At 36.4% G+C, this 17228-nt stretch overlaps 1 protein-coding gene across 2 annotated transcripts in view; it reads right to left on the reverse strand.

The window, feature by feature from the left end:
* MST1 (mercaptopyruvate sulfurtransferase 1) overlaps positions 1-17228 on the reverse strand; it is a 203792-nt gene that overhangs the window by 144207 nt on the left and 42357 nt on the right. For both annotated transcript variants that reach the window (XM_089811480.1, XM_089811478.1), the window contains exon 3: positions 8252-8311. In XM_089811480.1, coding sequence (XP_089667606.1) covers positions 8252-8311 — 60 coding nt within the window. The remainder of the gene's footprint in view (positions 1-8251; positions 8312-17228) is intronic.

The following is a 17228-nucleotide window of genomic DNA, read 5'->3' on the forward strand; positions in this document are numbered from 1 at the left end:
ATATATCTGTCACTCTTCATAAGAAAGAGATAAGGAAAACAATAAATTATTTGCAATTCTGATAATCATCAGATTGTGTGCAAACAATGCTGTAACACATCTATGAGTTAATATTGATTTACAGAAGGATATAATCGTATATCTTAATCCTAATCATGATAAGGGAACCGTTAGAGGGTCTAGTATATAGCATACATATCCATTAATAAGAACAATATTTGAATTATATATCAGTTATATTACACATACATCCAAGGAGGGCTTTTATAAATCCAAGCAATGGCTATCTGTCCAAAGATAGGGTAGGGATCAGCATCCTTCAGTGCCTTGCGGGCATAGTCCCAAGATAGGTTAAGGGCTTGGATCTGTAAATATTGAGAGAGCCCATTGCAGCTGGTCTCTAGGAACCTTAGATAATGTCTAATCCCTCCTTCATGGAGTTAAAATAGTAATAAGATTAGGGGTCTTATTGTTCCAATGTAGAATTTGAATTAGATAACCAAGTCTAAACCCTAATAGGGGACATTACAGATTTTCAATGTTTTCTGCAACATCTCTTGATTACTCATTTTAAGGGAAGACTTACGTCACCAAGCTGTCACTTCTCCATTGCTGGTTGGAACCCTTTCCTGTTTAGTTCAAAATAAGGAGGTTACTCGTGGAATTTGTTTCTCTCAATTGGCAGATTATGGTTCTCTAGATTTAAAAGGTAAAATGTCCTAATTTTTATTAGAATATTCTAATGTTTCTTTAATGGTCATCTTAGTTAAGTCTTTAGTTTATTAAGTAGTTTCTACTTTTGTCTTTAGTTCACAATTGTTTCTTTTAGAAACATAATCTTTGTAAATCTATATATAAGGAGTTTGCATCTCCTTTGTTTAATAAAGCTACAACAACATTGATTTACCATAAAATGGCATCAAAGCAGGTCAATGGGATTTCATAAAATTTGGCCACTTTTTTAAAAAAAATTCAAGCCTCTTTTGATCTAGAATTTTTTTTCAAAAATTTGTTTTTCGATTTTTAAAAATAAAAATTGTTAGAGGTATTTCATGAAACATTTGTGGTTCTTCTTCGAGAATTTTTGTTGGACGAAGCAAGTCTGGTTAAGGGTTTTGATCCCACGATTTCTTGGTTGTAGCAAAAGTTTCTACTTTTTTAGGGTTGCATGTACTTGCATGTGTTGGTTTACCATGCGAAACCTCATGTTATGCCACCCTTAAAAAAATTTGATGGGTTTTCACAATTTTTTCCTTTAAAAGAATTTCTGATGGGTTTCTATAATTTTCCCTTAAAGAATTTTGATTCTGTAATTCGCAAAGTTGTGTGGGATTCCTTGGCGGGTTTATAATTTTTTCTTAAAATTATTTGTTGGGTTTTACCATTTTCCCTCAAAAACGAAGCTTTGTATTGTCTGGTTTTTATTGATTTTTTCCCTCAAAAATCATGTTGGGTTTTGATCAAGTTTTCACCTCAAAATTTGTGTTGGGTTTTCATCAATTTTTCTCCTAAAAAATCATGGCTTTTTACAATTTTCTAGGGCATCATGCTCATCTGCAAAGTTTGGAGGGTTAGTCGAATTTTCCTCAAAATTGTACTAGTTCTCAGTGTTTGTCTCTATCTCCAAGGAAGAGCAACTTCGCTATCCAACATCAGGTTGGATGTTTTGTGATGATTTTTGGTTAGATGTCTTGCTGATTCTAGGAGGGGTAGTGGTGGACTCATCTCAATGGTAGAGTCAATGGCAGGCTCTTGTCTCATTTTGGAGAGCATTCTAAAGAAGGGGGCACCCTTCTCTGTTATATTTTGGACAGATTTTGGCTTTTTGGCCATTAACATTTTGCAGATCTAGGTAGGGTCTCAGCAGCAGCAAAATGATTTGAAGAATTTTGTGACCAAAAGACATCAATTAAACAATGACCATTAAGGGAGGGTATTAGAACATTCTAATGTTTCTTTAATGGTCATCTTAGTTAAGTCTTTAGTTTAGTAAGTAGTTTCTATTTCTGTCTTTAGTTCATGATTGTTTCTTTTAAAAACATCGACTTTGTAAATCTATATAAGGAGTTTGCCTCTCCTCTATTTAATACAACTACAACAGCATTGATTTACCATAACGATTTTATCGGTTCCCTGAATGAGTTCTTTTGCAAATAGAAGTGAAGGTGTAGATGGGTGGGGTGCTTCATCCCTGCCATAAGCTCCTGTTCTTGATAGTCTTCCTAGGTGCTTCGTCTTTTTTTCTTGTTGAGGATCATGAATTGTTTGCTAGGGTGAAGGCCTTGGTAATGGTTTTTTCTTTTTATATGTTCAATGGCCTTATTCCCCTCTTCTACTAGGATTTTGAACTTAAATCATTTTGCAACAGCAAGAGGGCCCTTATTTATTCCCTCCATAAAATACCAAAAAAAAAATTTAAGAAATACCTAAACACAGCTATTGATATAAAGACTAATACGAAATGGAATCAGATTCATTATTTTGAAAAGAATTGTGTCTAGCCTAGGACACAGAGAACTCCGCAAAAGATGGAGGCACATCCTCAACAAATGAGAATGAAAGCCCTCCCACGAGTGATAAAAATTGTGCAACTATAGTTTGAAGAGAAAAGAAAACCAAAAAATTAGAAATTAATTTGTTTTACATAGTGGAAAATCCCCTCTGCAAGGAGCCAACTTCACCTTGTGAAGAAATAGAAGAATTAAATCAAAACCAGCAAATCACAGGGCAATCAAAAGAAGTCGAAGGTACTCTACAACAAGACAGATGTTGAAGAGGAAGAGATCTATGGCAGTTCCTTGCCATTTCTCTTCAAGAACTTTTATGGTCCATATGATAAAAACACACTTAAATATACTCTATTGCACTCACACTCTAAATGATAAAGACTTAAAAGAACACAAAACCACTGTGTCACAGGTTTAACATGGTACAATGAAGTCCTAAGGAGGAAACACCTTGAGGATGGTCTGAAACCTTCGAGGCAGATTCATCCCTTCCCATTCTGAAAAGATGGGAAACAAAACTAAAAAAGTGATTTTTTGGCTTAAGCAAAATATTTCAATTGTGCATTAAGTGGCCAATTCTAGTTCGAAACTTGGTTTGGGTTCACGGATTTGGTTTGTGGATCCAGAAGTCTTTTGGGGGGTTGGGTTCGTTTTGGGTTCATCTGGTTTGTTTTGGGCTCATCCACCAAAAACATATTCAAATTGTAACATAAGCTTTTTAACCAATAAACAGGGATAAGAACATAACATGCATTTAATAAATAAAACAACCATAAAATAGTAAAGTTTCATAAATTAATAGGTGGCTTAAATGAAAAGCTTAAGCCTTAAACCCATTTGTGTGGACTTTCAAGGAGAACACAAAAATTTAAAAAATCAACTTAATAATTAATATGGACACTTAAAAACTAAAAGCTGTAAAAAGTATGCATGCATTGTATTTAATAATGTGAAGCCACCGATACTCCAAAAAAAATCCTAGAGAAGCTCAAACAACTGCTGTACGAATTTAGAACAGTGACAACACCAGAAAATAACAAAACCTCCAAGACTTCATCATTCTTACGAACATTCATCCACCTTCATTAGACTGATGAATATATGAAAGAGAAGATTGGAGAACAATGTTGTTATTCACAAAGAAACTGTCTATATTCTCACAACTTTTTTCTTGGATTCTTTGCTTCAATGGTGCCATTTGTACAAGTCTCCAGCCATTAATTGAGAAATGGCATGGCCCAAAAGGGTGCCTGAAAATCTGATAAAAAAAGAATGATTGGTATAAAAATAAAATAGTAAGGTGGCTAAAAACGCAATGGGTTCACTCCAGGTTTATCATGGTTCTGTCTAAGCATACAGGGTTCATCAGGGATGAACCCACAGTTAATATCACACCCTCAGTCCAAATCTGAACACAGACTGACCTGGATTGCAAACCAGGTATGAGTAGACCCAGATCCAGGGTAACCCTAGCGAACCAGAAACATAGGATGTAAACAAGTTGAAACTGGCAAATTCAACCCCATATATTATATATGCTACTGCAAACATTCTCCAATACAACATAGTTCAGGAACTACTTCCAAGATCAGAAGATGAAGCAATAATAAATAGTAAATACTGATAAGGGGAGCGAGCTGTTGGATTAAATTGTGACTGCTAGGAACGTCAAGTGGTCACAAATATGTCCATTGCACTCTTCCAATGGCATCAATGGGCACATGTAATCCAGCTGACTCTAATGGATAGTATGAAGAATAGAAGCAAAAATTTCTCAGGAATAACTCAGCAAGCTAATAGATAAACAATTTTCAGTTATCAAGAAAAACTCTACAGGCATTGATGTGAACCCAGAGTGTTTTTTATTATTCCAGAGAACACCTCTGGCTTATAACATTGCTGATTTCAGTTGACATAGAAAAGCATAACACTATGTTGCTTAAGTTTTTCCACACCGGTTGTTTCCAGGGCATATCATGTGCCCCTCCTCTTCCACGTTGTTCTTTTGTGCTGCTTGATCAGTTATCTACTTCCTCTGTGTGGTTTTCATTACAGCACTTTAAGCAAACTTAATAATTGTAACCAAAGATGATTATAATTTTCAAAAATAATTTTGAGTTTACAACTGCAATTGGAAGTTAAATTCAGAGACACAAGAAAAGGCACTGGAATTGTCATATCCCACCAGATCACTCATATTTTGATACTCTGGTTATGTTGATGCCCTAAGCAGTACCTAGCTTCTTTTAAACATTGCTTTTCTATGAATTAATGCCCTAGATATTTTTCGGTATATGCTAACCATGGTTTTGTTTAATTTTTCCCCGACATGGTTTCAGATGTTAGAAACAACAGTTTTAAATTAAATTATGCCCTAGATGGTAGCTGCTTTTATTCACATTTTCATGATGGATTAGATTCAGATAGCATATATGAAATGTTATGATGATTTTCAATCCTATCTAGATTAAATGTAATAGTTTATCTTACATTTATGCATACTTAATAATATTAGAATGCCATGGTTTTGGAATAACTACTTTTGTTTTGGAAAAATGGATGTAGGAGCATTTTGGTCTCCGTGGAAGGGGGGAAGGAGATATTACCGAGAAACAGGGGATGAAATATAACATGATCAGTGGATGCAAGATTTCAGGGAACTTGTAAGAACTGACTAGCATAGGGCAAGTATAACCTTGAAGGCTTAGGAACCGACTAGGGTCTTAGGGAAGTATTATTCAATGTCTCTTTGTCATAAGATTATAGTAGTACTGACTTGCACCTTGCTCAACTACCCTTTCTACAACACTCTAAGTGCTAACTTTAGTGCCGCATCCTTTTGAATTCTTGGATTATAACTTACTTTTGATATGTGTGTGTGTGAGTGTTGTTATATAAATTTATATATTTAAGTGCACGTTTACATACAAGTTATTAATTGTGGGCAAGGTACCTTGGCCATAATTACTCACAAGTATTTAAGTGCATACTGTGTGTTAGATATTACACATACATATATGTACAGCTATAATAATATGTACACCTTAATGATGATAAGGGTCTTGAGCCTTTGTTAAAAATAATATTAGTCATTCATTATTGTAATTATTATAAAAATAATTGATTTATTCATCAAATTAAGTTGGCTTGACCACCTCCTCAGCTTTGATCGAGCATTGATACTCCCACGACTATGAACATTGGAAATTGAAATTAATTCAATGGTTCAAAATGTGAACACCAACTTATGAATATGGTTACCATAGAAACTTTGGTAACTTATAAAATTTTGTTTAATACTTGGCAAGAACATTACTGGAAACTCATTATTGCATCCACAGCAATTTAAACAAAACATTTTGGATGTACTTTAGAACTCCCATCATCCACAATGGATGAGTGGTGAGTTTCTAGAGCCACCTTATGGACGCATAGTGGGAAGCATTTGCGGAAGTTTATAGGCGAATGGTTTCTCAAACACGTGCATTTTTTTTATATATTCATTTATTTTCTTGGCTTGCTCAAAAGCTCTAGACAGAGCTCATTTCTTAGCTTGTACTGGAAAGAAACACACGGAATTTTCCTTAGCTCTGAGTTGCATCGAGGAACATATACTATTTTGAGTTGCATAGGAAGATAGACTTCTGAGATTATAGTAGGAGATAAATTGCATCTCTGAGTTGCTTGGGGAGAGTTCAGGGAGCTTAATCTGGTGTGGGTCTTTGTTGTTGAGAGCAGCTTTTAAACAAGGCCACCTTTAGCTAGTTCTATCTTCAACCTCTTTTGGGACTCAAAGGCACGCGAAGATCCTTTTTGTACCCTTTTTCTTTGTTTATTGAGTAAAACATATGCTGAAATAGCTTGTGTAGCACTTCATCATTCTGAAAGAAATAAGAAAGTTTTATTCTTCAAGAACTAGATGGTAGTTATCACATGCAAGAGGAGTTTATTCCTCTTGATTCTTTAGGATTTGTTTAAACAAAGAAACTTCTCTTCTTGCTGTTTTGTAAACTCCATCTTAACCTGTATAAAGAAAATCTCATCTCTTTGTTAAGCAAAGTTAAGGTTCAAATTGTGTTATTCTGTGACAAGCATTATTGCAAACTGCCGAAACTAAAGGTACATGTTCAGACTTAGAATTTTGTGAGGTTGCTATGTTTAATTGAGTCTGTTTTGGAAGAAAGGTTTCATTTCTGCCAAGCTAAAACTCTATCTTAAGTCCCAAGTTCTGAGACAGTATTCTTGCAACCTAGGCAACAAAGGTGCATGTGCATACCTTGAATTTCTTTAGAAGCTTCAAGATTTTATCAAACTCGTGCTACTTAAGTTCTAAGGAATCTCTATAAGCCCATTAAAATGGTTCAAGCACAACATGTGCAAGCAGCTCAAGCACATGTATTCTTTAGGTTCAGATGAGGATCCTGAATGAGTACATAGGCTAGAGAGAGAGCACATTGTACAGCAGCAAACCGTATGGGATCACATGTAAACAATTGGATTAATGTAGACAAAAACAAATTAATTAAAAGAACCAAAACAGATGGTCAAAAAGTTCATATGCTAGACAAGTGTGTCAGGTCATATAGAGAACTAAAGAAAGAAAACCCTTTTACCCTTGCGCTTACCATTAGCCTATTATGATCATAAAGGTGCATGTTGGATAGTGTAAGTACTTGATAGCATGTAAAGTGAATCATTGGCCAAGCTGCACTAATCACATGTTAGTGTTTGTCAGTTCTAAGATTCCGGATACAGTCCTAGTCAAGAGTAAACCAAAATAGCAGTAGCTATCGGGTGTGTCCGACTATAATTATAGGATCTTACACTAGATTACACATGACTTGTCATGACTCATAACCATTTTTCATCCCTTGCAGAGGGCCAGGCCCACTTCAAGCAGGAAGTGAGCAAGGGGGATCAGGAATCAATCCATGGTTGGGTGGATAAATGCCCCGGTGATATATCTTTCCCCATGTGGCAGAATTGGAACAAAGAAAGCTAAATGAAATCCTAGATGCTAATGTAAACAGTAAGATTCTTTCCTTCCTTGTAATTTATATATAATGATAATTGTAGTTGCAAAACTGGTTTACTCTCAAAATGTAGCTTTAATTTTTTTGGAAAATTGTTAGGTTTTTTTTTCAAAAGAAAAAAAAATTACTATTAGCACACTACAAGCATACTTCTTCTGTTACACCACTAAATTTGTGCAGGGTAAGAATAACGTGTACGCAGTAGCATATGAAGCTTAACATCCGATTCATGGCATTTTATGTATGGGCAATTACAAGTTGCAAATTGAATAAAAGATATAAATGATAACTCATAGCCATGTAACACATCCATTTTCGGCCTTTTGTGTATTTGTTTCAGTAGCAATTTTTATTAGATCAACATTCTAAATCTGTTCTGATTCTTTGAAGAGATTGGAATATTGTGTGTGAGGCTTAATAGCAATTCTAAGTTTGACTGTTATATGAATTATTCCATCTTATGAACCAGTTATTCATGTTATTGGTATATCCAGGAATTTGTAAGGCCTTCTCTGTATCAAAAAACGCATTTTTTCAGTTTAAGAAATGAATCATTGATTAAAAGATAATATTTTAAGAATATGAAGAGTTGGAACATAAAAATTTGGATATATTTGATAGCATGAGTTTTGACTGGAATCCCTAGCATGCTCATGGTAAACAATTTAGCATCATTTAACAAAAAGACACATTCTTGACAAGAAATTAAACCTGAAATTCTTGCAGTGGATTTCTCTGCTCATTTGGCATGTACCAAGATGCATCTACAACCTGCAAACCTTACAGAGGTCAGGAAAAGGTTTAAAATACAAAATAAATGTAAATACAACCAGATATTCACATTTCTATGAATTGACTTCTCTATCTTCATGTTATCACCTATAGAGTTCACATTTACATCCCTTCTCAAAAATCATGTCATGAGCCCAAATTAATGTATAAACATATTTCTTAAATGCATATATAATGTCTTATCCTTAGAAATATTTCAATTATAATGATAAGTATCTCATTTAAATACATAGATAAGTCCAGTGTAAAGTAAATGCATTACTAATATTCAAATAAACAATATTATAATTCCTTCTAATCATATCTCTAGCCTAAATAAAACTAATATTCATATTAACATTGATCACAACACTACATTAAGTAATTTTCACCCCTATATGTATCAAAATTACTAATAATAATAATAAATTGAAAAGAGTTATATTAATGAGAAACCAAGGGTCGTGACACACAGCGTATGGAAATAAATGATATAAAAATCGGGGCAGATAAAAGATAATGGAGATACGGACCATTGTGAAATGTGCAAAGGAAGTAGTGCATGAGAAGTCAAACATTGATTTGGCGTAGATAGCAAAAGGGAACATTAAGAAAACAAAAGGAAAAGTTTCGAATACATACTCCGCCGATACCAGATACCAAGACTTTGGGGGGAGGGGGGTGAATTTGGAGAGTACGAAGAGAATAAAGGGCAGGCACTACCAAAGTACATCCACATGGATAGACACTGTGAAATACAGACGAGATTTGGAAGGAGCACAATCATTACCAAGTGAAAAATGTACCCAAGGCTACGTGAATAGGAGCGAAAATATCCCTACCAACCATTGTACATCCACCGCAAAGATCGAGGTAATAATCATGTGACATAGACATGATAGGGATGACATAAATTGGTCCCATACGATTGAGGAGTATGTAGATAGCTTGAAGGAAAATCGCCGACATGGCCAAGGTAAAGACCGCACCACCATAAGGCAAAGGTATATTATGGGAAAGGTACTTGTATAAGTATTATTGTTGTTATCATAAATATTGTGGTTATTTTACATGTATTAGTGAATCTCTCTCTCTCTCTCTCTCTCTCTCTCTCTCTCTCTCTCTCTCTCTCTATATATATATATATATATATATATATATATAAATGAAATAGCATTAATAAGAATGACATTATGAGTTGTTGTGTAATATAATAATGAATATTTAATCTCTTATGGAAAATAATCGATCCAAGTATAAACTTGGTGGACGTTCATTTTGAATGTCAAATATGATCCAAGCATAGCTTGTTGGAGGATGTTCATTATGAATGTCATGATATGATCCAAGTGCACTTGGTGGTGAATGATCCAAGTACGACTTGGTGGAGGACATTCATTGTGAATGTCGTGGAATGATCCAAGCATAGCTTGGTGGAGAGCATTCTTTACAAATATTAATTATTTCAATTTAAACAAATTATCAAATATGTTAAATATTTAGTTAGAATTATTATCAATTCCTTACAATTATTATGTCTCAAACTAACCCTAATAGTGGGGACATTACAAATCAAGTATTAGAAGTCAATAGAATCACTAATTCTCATGAAGTATTTATTTGGAGTTTAAAATATGTTTTATTGAAAAAAATGTATTGAATGAGCAAAAAAAATCCTTGTAGGTTTTCTACCTAAACTAGACATAGAGCCATGATAAATTTTTCCCCTTTCTTTATTACAGATATCCAGTATCGACAACTATGAGACAATCATTGCCACAACTGTGAAAGGAATGATTGTCACAACTAGTCAACACAATCTTAGCCAATTCTTCATTGTTAGCCGTATGTTCATAAAGACTATCCCTAGTGTTGGATTAATAACTTCATAGCCTAACGTATGTCATCCTTGTCCATGAGCTCATAAAACTCTTTAGATTCCACTAACCAAATTTTGTTATCTAATTCATAAAGCCTGATGTGGACTGAGAAGAGAATCCTTAATAGATTTCCCTTTGTGTTTACCATAAGCCTGGATTTTTGGACTGACAACCAACTTTCCCCTTCGAGATTCGTGACATGGCTTAACTGCCTCTTGTGATCTATAAGTCTAGTGGTTGTATCAGGCATTAGCGGGTTGATCTTTTGGTGCAATGGCAACCCTAGCTTGTAACAAGTGGTATCAAAGCTTGGTCATAGATTTGAGTCTATAAGTCTAGTGGTTGTATCAGGCATTGGCAGGTTGATCTTTTGGTGCAATGGCAACCCTAGCTTGTAACAAGTGGTATCAAAGCTTGGTCATAGGTTCGAGTCTCCTCGGGTAATGCTAAGGGGGGAATTGTTGGACCAACAACCAACATTCCTCTTTGGGATTCGTTGCATGGCTTTACCGCCTCCTATTTTCTATAAGTCTTGTGGTTGTATCGGGCATTGACAAGTCAATCTTTTGGTGCAACAATAACCCTAGTTTGTAACATAGGAACTAATCACTAAAGGCCTATTAGATTTTTGCTTGATTGAAAGTATCAAGAGTTGTTTGGGCCATAGTTGAAAAATTCAAACTTGGCAATAACTGGCCAACCCAAAACAAGTGAAAAACTTCAAAAAAATCGGCAATAAAATAGCATTTTTACAAAACTTGTGTCTTTTCTTAAAATATTCTTGAAAACACAAACATATACACCAAATTTGTAGAACATATACTGATTTGACATTTCCATCATATATTAATCAAAGTTTTGAGTTAAAAACGTAGCAATTACTTGCAGCCTCACCATTGAGGACAAAAGCAAAGAATGGAAAACGAATGAGAAAACCCTATTTCACGTATTTAAAGTTATTCATGAGTTGACTTCTTGATTGACCACTTTTTCAGAGAAAAACATGTAAGTTTAACAATTTTTTACCCTAAACATCATTACATGACAATAAAAAACTTTGCTGCGGATTTTTGGGTGATTATATCATTTCCTATAGTGATGTGCAAGCTATCACCAGTTTAGTGATATATCGCAAATATTTTCAACCATGGTTGGGGCTTCTTCGATTAACTGTTATATTCCACAAAGTGGACCATAAGTCGTTGATCCTGCAAAAGTCAATCGGAAGGCATAGCCGAATCCAAAGGCAAAGGCACCCTTCCTCCCACCCTAGTATGCAGAGGTTCAAGCGATGGAGAGATAAGTAAGTGTTCCTAGCTGGTCCAAAACTTCTCCATTGGAAATACATACAACCATAAATATTGGAAGACACAGAAAATTTGAAAAATACCCTACTAGAAACTTCTATGAAGTATAGAGTTCAATTTGAAATTAGAGAAAACTAAATAAAACTCATATTTATAAAACAATAAAGAAGCACATCTCTTGTATTTTAGAAAATAGATATGAACCGTACATAGAAAATAAGAAAAGTTTCTTGAGAAGGCATAAATGACAGGTGTCAATATATGCCTAAACTAAAAGTAGTATGTCTTCTGCACTTGGATACAAATAGTCTTCAGATCTCTATGGTTTGGGGTCTATCTCTCGTTGGTTCTGATTGGGCTTCGATAGAACGGGTTCAAACTTTGCTCTTACGGCGCATCATTAGATGCCATAGGTTCACTCCTCATAGTATCATTCTTGCTGAGTTCGGTGCTCATCCCTTCAGTCTTGTAGCCATATTTGATCTGATTTGGTTCCTTCATCGTCTGCGTGGTTTTGCAGATTCAGATGGTGAACGCGATAGATATTCCTACTTGGCATATTGTTTTTCTATTGATATTGCAAGTTCTGAAACTTGCTCTCAAGCTCATTGCTAGTATGCCTAGGCATCTTCAATACTAAGATCAATTGGGATTGATATCAACCATCTCCCTCCTTACCAGTTCTTGTTGAATGCCCCCGCTCATCTTCTCCCGTCAAGACAAGAATTAAAAGAGCATGTCAGACTAGATATTTACAGACACTACATTATCACTACCTAGACTAGCCTGCCTAATGGCTTACGTCCAAGGATGGCCTTCTATGCGGAGCACTTTCTAGAGATTTGTAATGGGATTATTGTTCACCCTAGTTATCCATCACGACGGTGGTCTCATGCCCTACGTATCTCCCTAGGGTCCTTCAGAGTTGGTTCTCAATGTCTTCAGGCTCAAACTAATCATCATATTGACAGCGGAGAGCGGATTTGTAAGCTATGCACTTTAGCCAAGGTCGAGATGGAGACTCACTTTATCTTTCGTTGCCCTATCTATTATGAGATTAGAGGGAGATTTTACTATTTGTTCTGGGATTGTTTTTGTCCTTCAACATTCTTCAATTATTGTGACCAGCAGTGTCTCGCACTCTATCTTTCAGGAGGCCACCCTGCTCCGTAATTTACAGTCACTACTTCCTCATCAGCATACATCTGCTCAGCTCATTACTGCCTTTTTCACACCCTTATCTCCTTTGCGTGGTGTGAAAAGGCCATCTAGTTCTACCAGTTCTTTTGGTCATTCCACGTCTATCAAACCCTGTACCGGCTTTTTACATCAGCAGCACTCCTCTACGAGTTCGCAGAGACAAATTAGAGCTCCTATCCATTTGTAGTCATATCCTTCTGTGACTGATTTCTTTTTTCCAAGAAAGGACTCCTAGTCTTTGTCTTGGCCTCTCTCTGCGCCTCTCTCTCTCTCTCTCTCTCTCTCTCTCTCTCTCTCTTCTTTTTCTTGTTTTGGTTGTACGCTTTTTTTCGGACACCATTTGGTGCTCCTATTGTTGTCAACTGTCTTGTTCAGTCCCATAGACCTTTTGGTGGTCTTTCGTTGGGCATTAATATCATTATCTTATCTTATCAAACTCTGCAAAATTATTTCCCTCGCAAAATGCTCCTCCACTATCTAATAATGTATCTGTACTGTTTTCTACTAGAACTCCTCTTGCTCTTGTTCATGGCATTATTCCTACTGGAGACCACAAGACTGACCCTAATGTAACCACAAAAAGGTCACAATTAACCAAAACGATATGTCTAATACAAACAAATCACAATGCGCCCTGTTAAATGAGTGCACAATTAAAAATATCAAAATACTGAGTAAAAATCTTTTCAAAAAAATTAACTAAAAGATTTTGAATCAATATTTTAAACTACACTCCATGATCCATACATTTTCACCCTGATAATGGTTTCATTGAGTGTGATCTGAAACATTGATACCAAAACTTCCCCTGCAACTTTTGTGAAGGGCTTTATACTCATATTTTGTGGACCGTGAAATTTTTTTTATTAATTTTATTATGCTTACAAAAGAGTTCAAAACATCTGTGCAGGTGGTCAAATAATAACTTAGTTGGTTTATGGCAGAATATGAAGGTCGCAGAAAAGAAGGTTAGTTATATTAATGCATATCAACATCAATGATGCCCATCTAGAGAGGTGAAGTTGCTACAAGTGCTTAAAGTTCTGGAGAAACTGGCCAACAGATCAGTTTAATACTCTCTCCTTGTTTCCGGCCCATGTTTTTGTTGTTGGTAGTATTTTGGCAGAGTTGGTCTACTGTCATTTGAACAGAGAAAATATTGAGCTAGTATTATCCAATGGACTGATTTCTTGTTAAATTTTCAAAACTTATGTTCACCAGCTGGCAAAGCACTTTAAAAATATTAACTAGTTACTAATTTCCTCTGTAAAATACACAAATTTATTGGATTCACGAAATTTATTGCATTAATGATTAGAGTATATTTTTTTCATTTTCAAAATAGAATTACTAGCCAACTATTCTATAACTACTAGAACTATCCCCTTCCTTTTAACTCCCCCTTCCTCCCAACCCCTGGTTGACCATTGTCATATAATTGTAGCTTTGTTGTAACATCCTTGACAAATATTTATGCTAGTATGCCTTAATCCCTTGCAAGATATATAATTTAAGTAATGTGCTTTGATACCACTAAATTGTCCCAAGCTAAGATAAATACAAATTCTTCAGTAAAATCTTCTGCAAATATTGTTTTTCAGAAGCTACCTGATCTTACAATATAGTGAATATTAAACAGGTTTGATAATATTTAAGTCAGCACCAAACAAACTCCATAATTTACACCAAAGTTAAATAGCGACATTGACAACTAAAGAGTATGCTTCAAAATCCGCACTTCAAAATATTCCCCTAAATGAATTAATGTTTACACACAGCAATGTTTACAATTCAGGATTATAAGTTTCAAATTTCAACATTTTACTTAAAATGAAAACCCTAATTGATTTCTGCTCAACTCTAGCAAACCCAAAAAGTTTGCCTTACTTCCATGCAAATAACATAAAACCCTAAACTATTGCACAATAAAAAAGATGTGGCAAACTTGGAGCAGATGTCCCCAAAGGAGATGTCCTAGCCCCCAACAAATAACCACGCAGTGGAAACACAATAACAAGGAACAATAAAGCAAGATCTGATACCAAATTACAATACTTGATTTATAAAATATAACTGATTACATGCAATGTGCCCAGCTATAAGGCCTTTTGGGTTAGGACCAAATACAAATAGCAATTACAATAATCAGTTCTGCAAGATCCAACAAGATCCAATCCAAACACTAGCTAGTCCAGATCCACACTTTGGTAGAAACCCCCCCCCCCCCAAGGAAGATCTCAACTTGTGCTCGCAAGCCCACCAAGCAATCTCCTTGTTTTCCAAGCCGCAGCTACTAGCTCTTCTCCAAGATCCAAGATCCAAGTGTAAATTGTCTCACATTCGGCGCTCTATTCACAGACTTAGGAAAACTCGCTCTTCGGCTACTCCTCTTCTCCACGATGGATGAATAATGACTAGAGACTTCCCCACAACCCCTACTTATACCAATCTAAGCCACAAGTCAGCCTACAACAGCAATTAAATGCCCAAAATCGATGTCTAAGAAAAATTTTGATATCTCCTAGCTCTGATTAAATTAGAACTTAGACTTCGAACCGTAGTTAGTACTCTAGGCCCTTTTCAATCCCTGAAATTTTCATCCTGTAACTCATTCTAGAAAATTAGTTACACGGCCTACAATAGGCACCAGAAAACATATCTCCAGAAGCAAGGTAACCAAATCATGTCGAGCAACCAAAGACCTTGCCGAGCAACCATAGACCATGCCAAGTCCCATAGACCATGCTGAGCTCCATAGACCATGATGAACTCCAAAACCATGCCGAGCTCCATAGACCATGCCAAGCTCCTAGAGCATGCCAAGCACAAATTCTTCTTCGACCAAGTACCAATCCACGCACCCACCAAAGCAACTACCGAGCCTCCTCCCATGAACTCCAAAGTAGTCACCAAGTAAACCCAAGATGCTCCTGCATCAGACTCCCCAAGTAAATAGAAAAGTGTGTCCCACACTTTGATGCCCAAAGAAAGATTAACAACCATCTTCATCTTCACCAAAGCCTTCCACTCCAACAGGGACAAGAAAACCAATCTGCACATCATCCACATCTGCATCATTATGTCAAACACCAGAATCTCAACCACCCAATCAACATGCTCACTCCCAGGAACAAACTGAACATAATGCTTCATTAGAAAATCCTCAACCACATCAACAACTAGTGAATCCACACTAGTAGCAACCAACTCCACATCAACAACAATATGAAGATCTCCATCAACACATGCCAAACTCACAACCCCAACAATCTCATTGCTCACAACAAGATGCTCTGCACTACACAACTCACCACCAACAGCAACCGGATCATCCATGACCAAGCGCTCTACAATTTCCATGTCAAACCCAACCAACTGATCATGAAAACCAACCTCTATCCCAGCATCAACAAGGTTTGGAATATCCTCAACAACAACCTCTAGCTGGTCTGCAAGTTCTATATCAGACTCCACAATCTGATCAACAAAACCAAACTCAACCTTGCTATGCCATCTTCTCTCACAAACAAGTCTCTTAACCGGCCAAACAACTCTCTTCTGGATGGGTAAACTCCAGCTACACAAATAGCTATGGAATTCCTTCCTCACCCCATCCTTAACTCGATCAACCAAGCTAGCTTCAAACCGAGCAAACATCTCAAAAAACCTTCTCTCCACCACATCACGGAGATTCACAATCATCTCAGGGTCCAATCCTCTCGGAGCCATCTCCTAAGATCTTCGTAAACCCTCTGCAACAGATCCTTCCCGCGCTCCTTGTGACAATCTTGAATTTTTTTGCAAGTCAGATCGCAACCTGCCACCTCGCATCAACAATCAGGAACCACATCACAAGTCTAGGACCACGGATCTGCAATCCACAACTCTCTACGATCATGCCTCAACAAGATCAGTCTTCCATCTTCGCATCCATCAATCCATCTATAAGCCCTCTGCAATTGCAAGTTAGAACCATGATCTGCCGCCTTGCAACCAAGAGATCTAGGACTCCAAAAAGAAAATCCACCACTAGATTAAGATCAAATCAAATCTACTTCTCCACCCAAGTCCTAGTGCAAACTCAGGAACAACCTTCGCTCTGATACCATCTGACACAACTCAAGGCAAGAGTATCCCCAAAGGAGATGTCCTAGCCCCCAGCAAATAACCACGCAGCGAAAACACAATAACAAGGAACAATAAAGCAAGATCTAATACCAAATTACAATACTTGATTTATAAAATATAACTAATTACATGCAATGTGCCCAGCTGTAAGGCCTTCCGAGTTAGGGCCAAATACAAATACCAATTACAATAATTAGTTCTACAAGATCCAACAAGATCCAATCCAAACACTAGCTAGTCCAGATCCACACTCTAGTAGAAACCCCCCAAGGAAGATCTCAACTTGTGCTCACAAGCCCACCAAGCAATCTCCTTGTTTTCCAAGCCGTAGCTACTAGCTCTTCTCCAAGATCCAAGATCCAAGTGTAAACTACCTCACATTCGGCACTCTGTCCACACATT

Source organism: Cupressus sempervirens, chromosome 11, assembly GCF_028749045.1.
Source record: "Cupressus sempervirens isolate cs-2001-9-10 chromosome 11, ASM2874904v1, whole genome shotgun sequence".
Taxonomy (NCBI): Eukaryota; Viridiplantae; Streptophyta; class Pinopsida; order Cupressales; family Cupressaceae; genus Cupressus; species Cupressus sempervirens.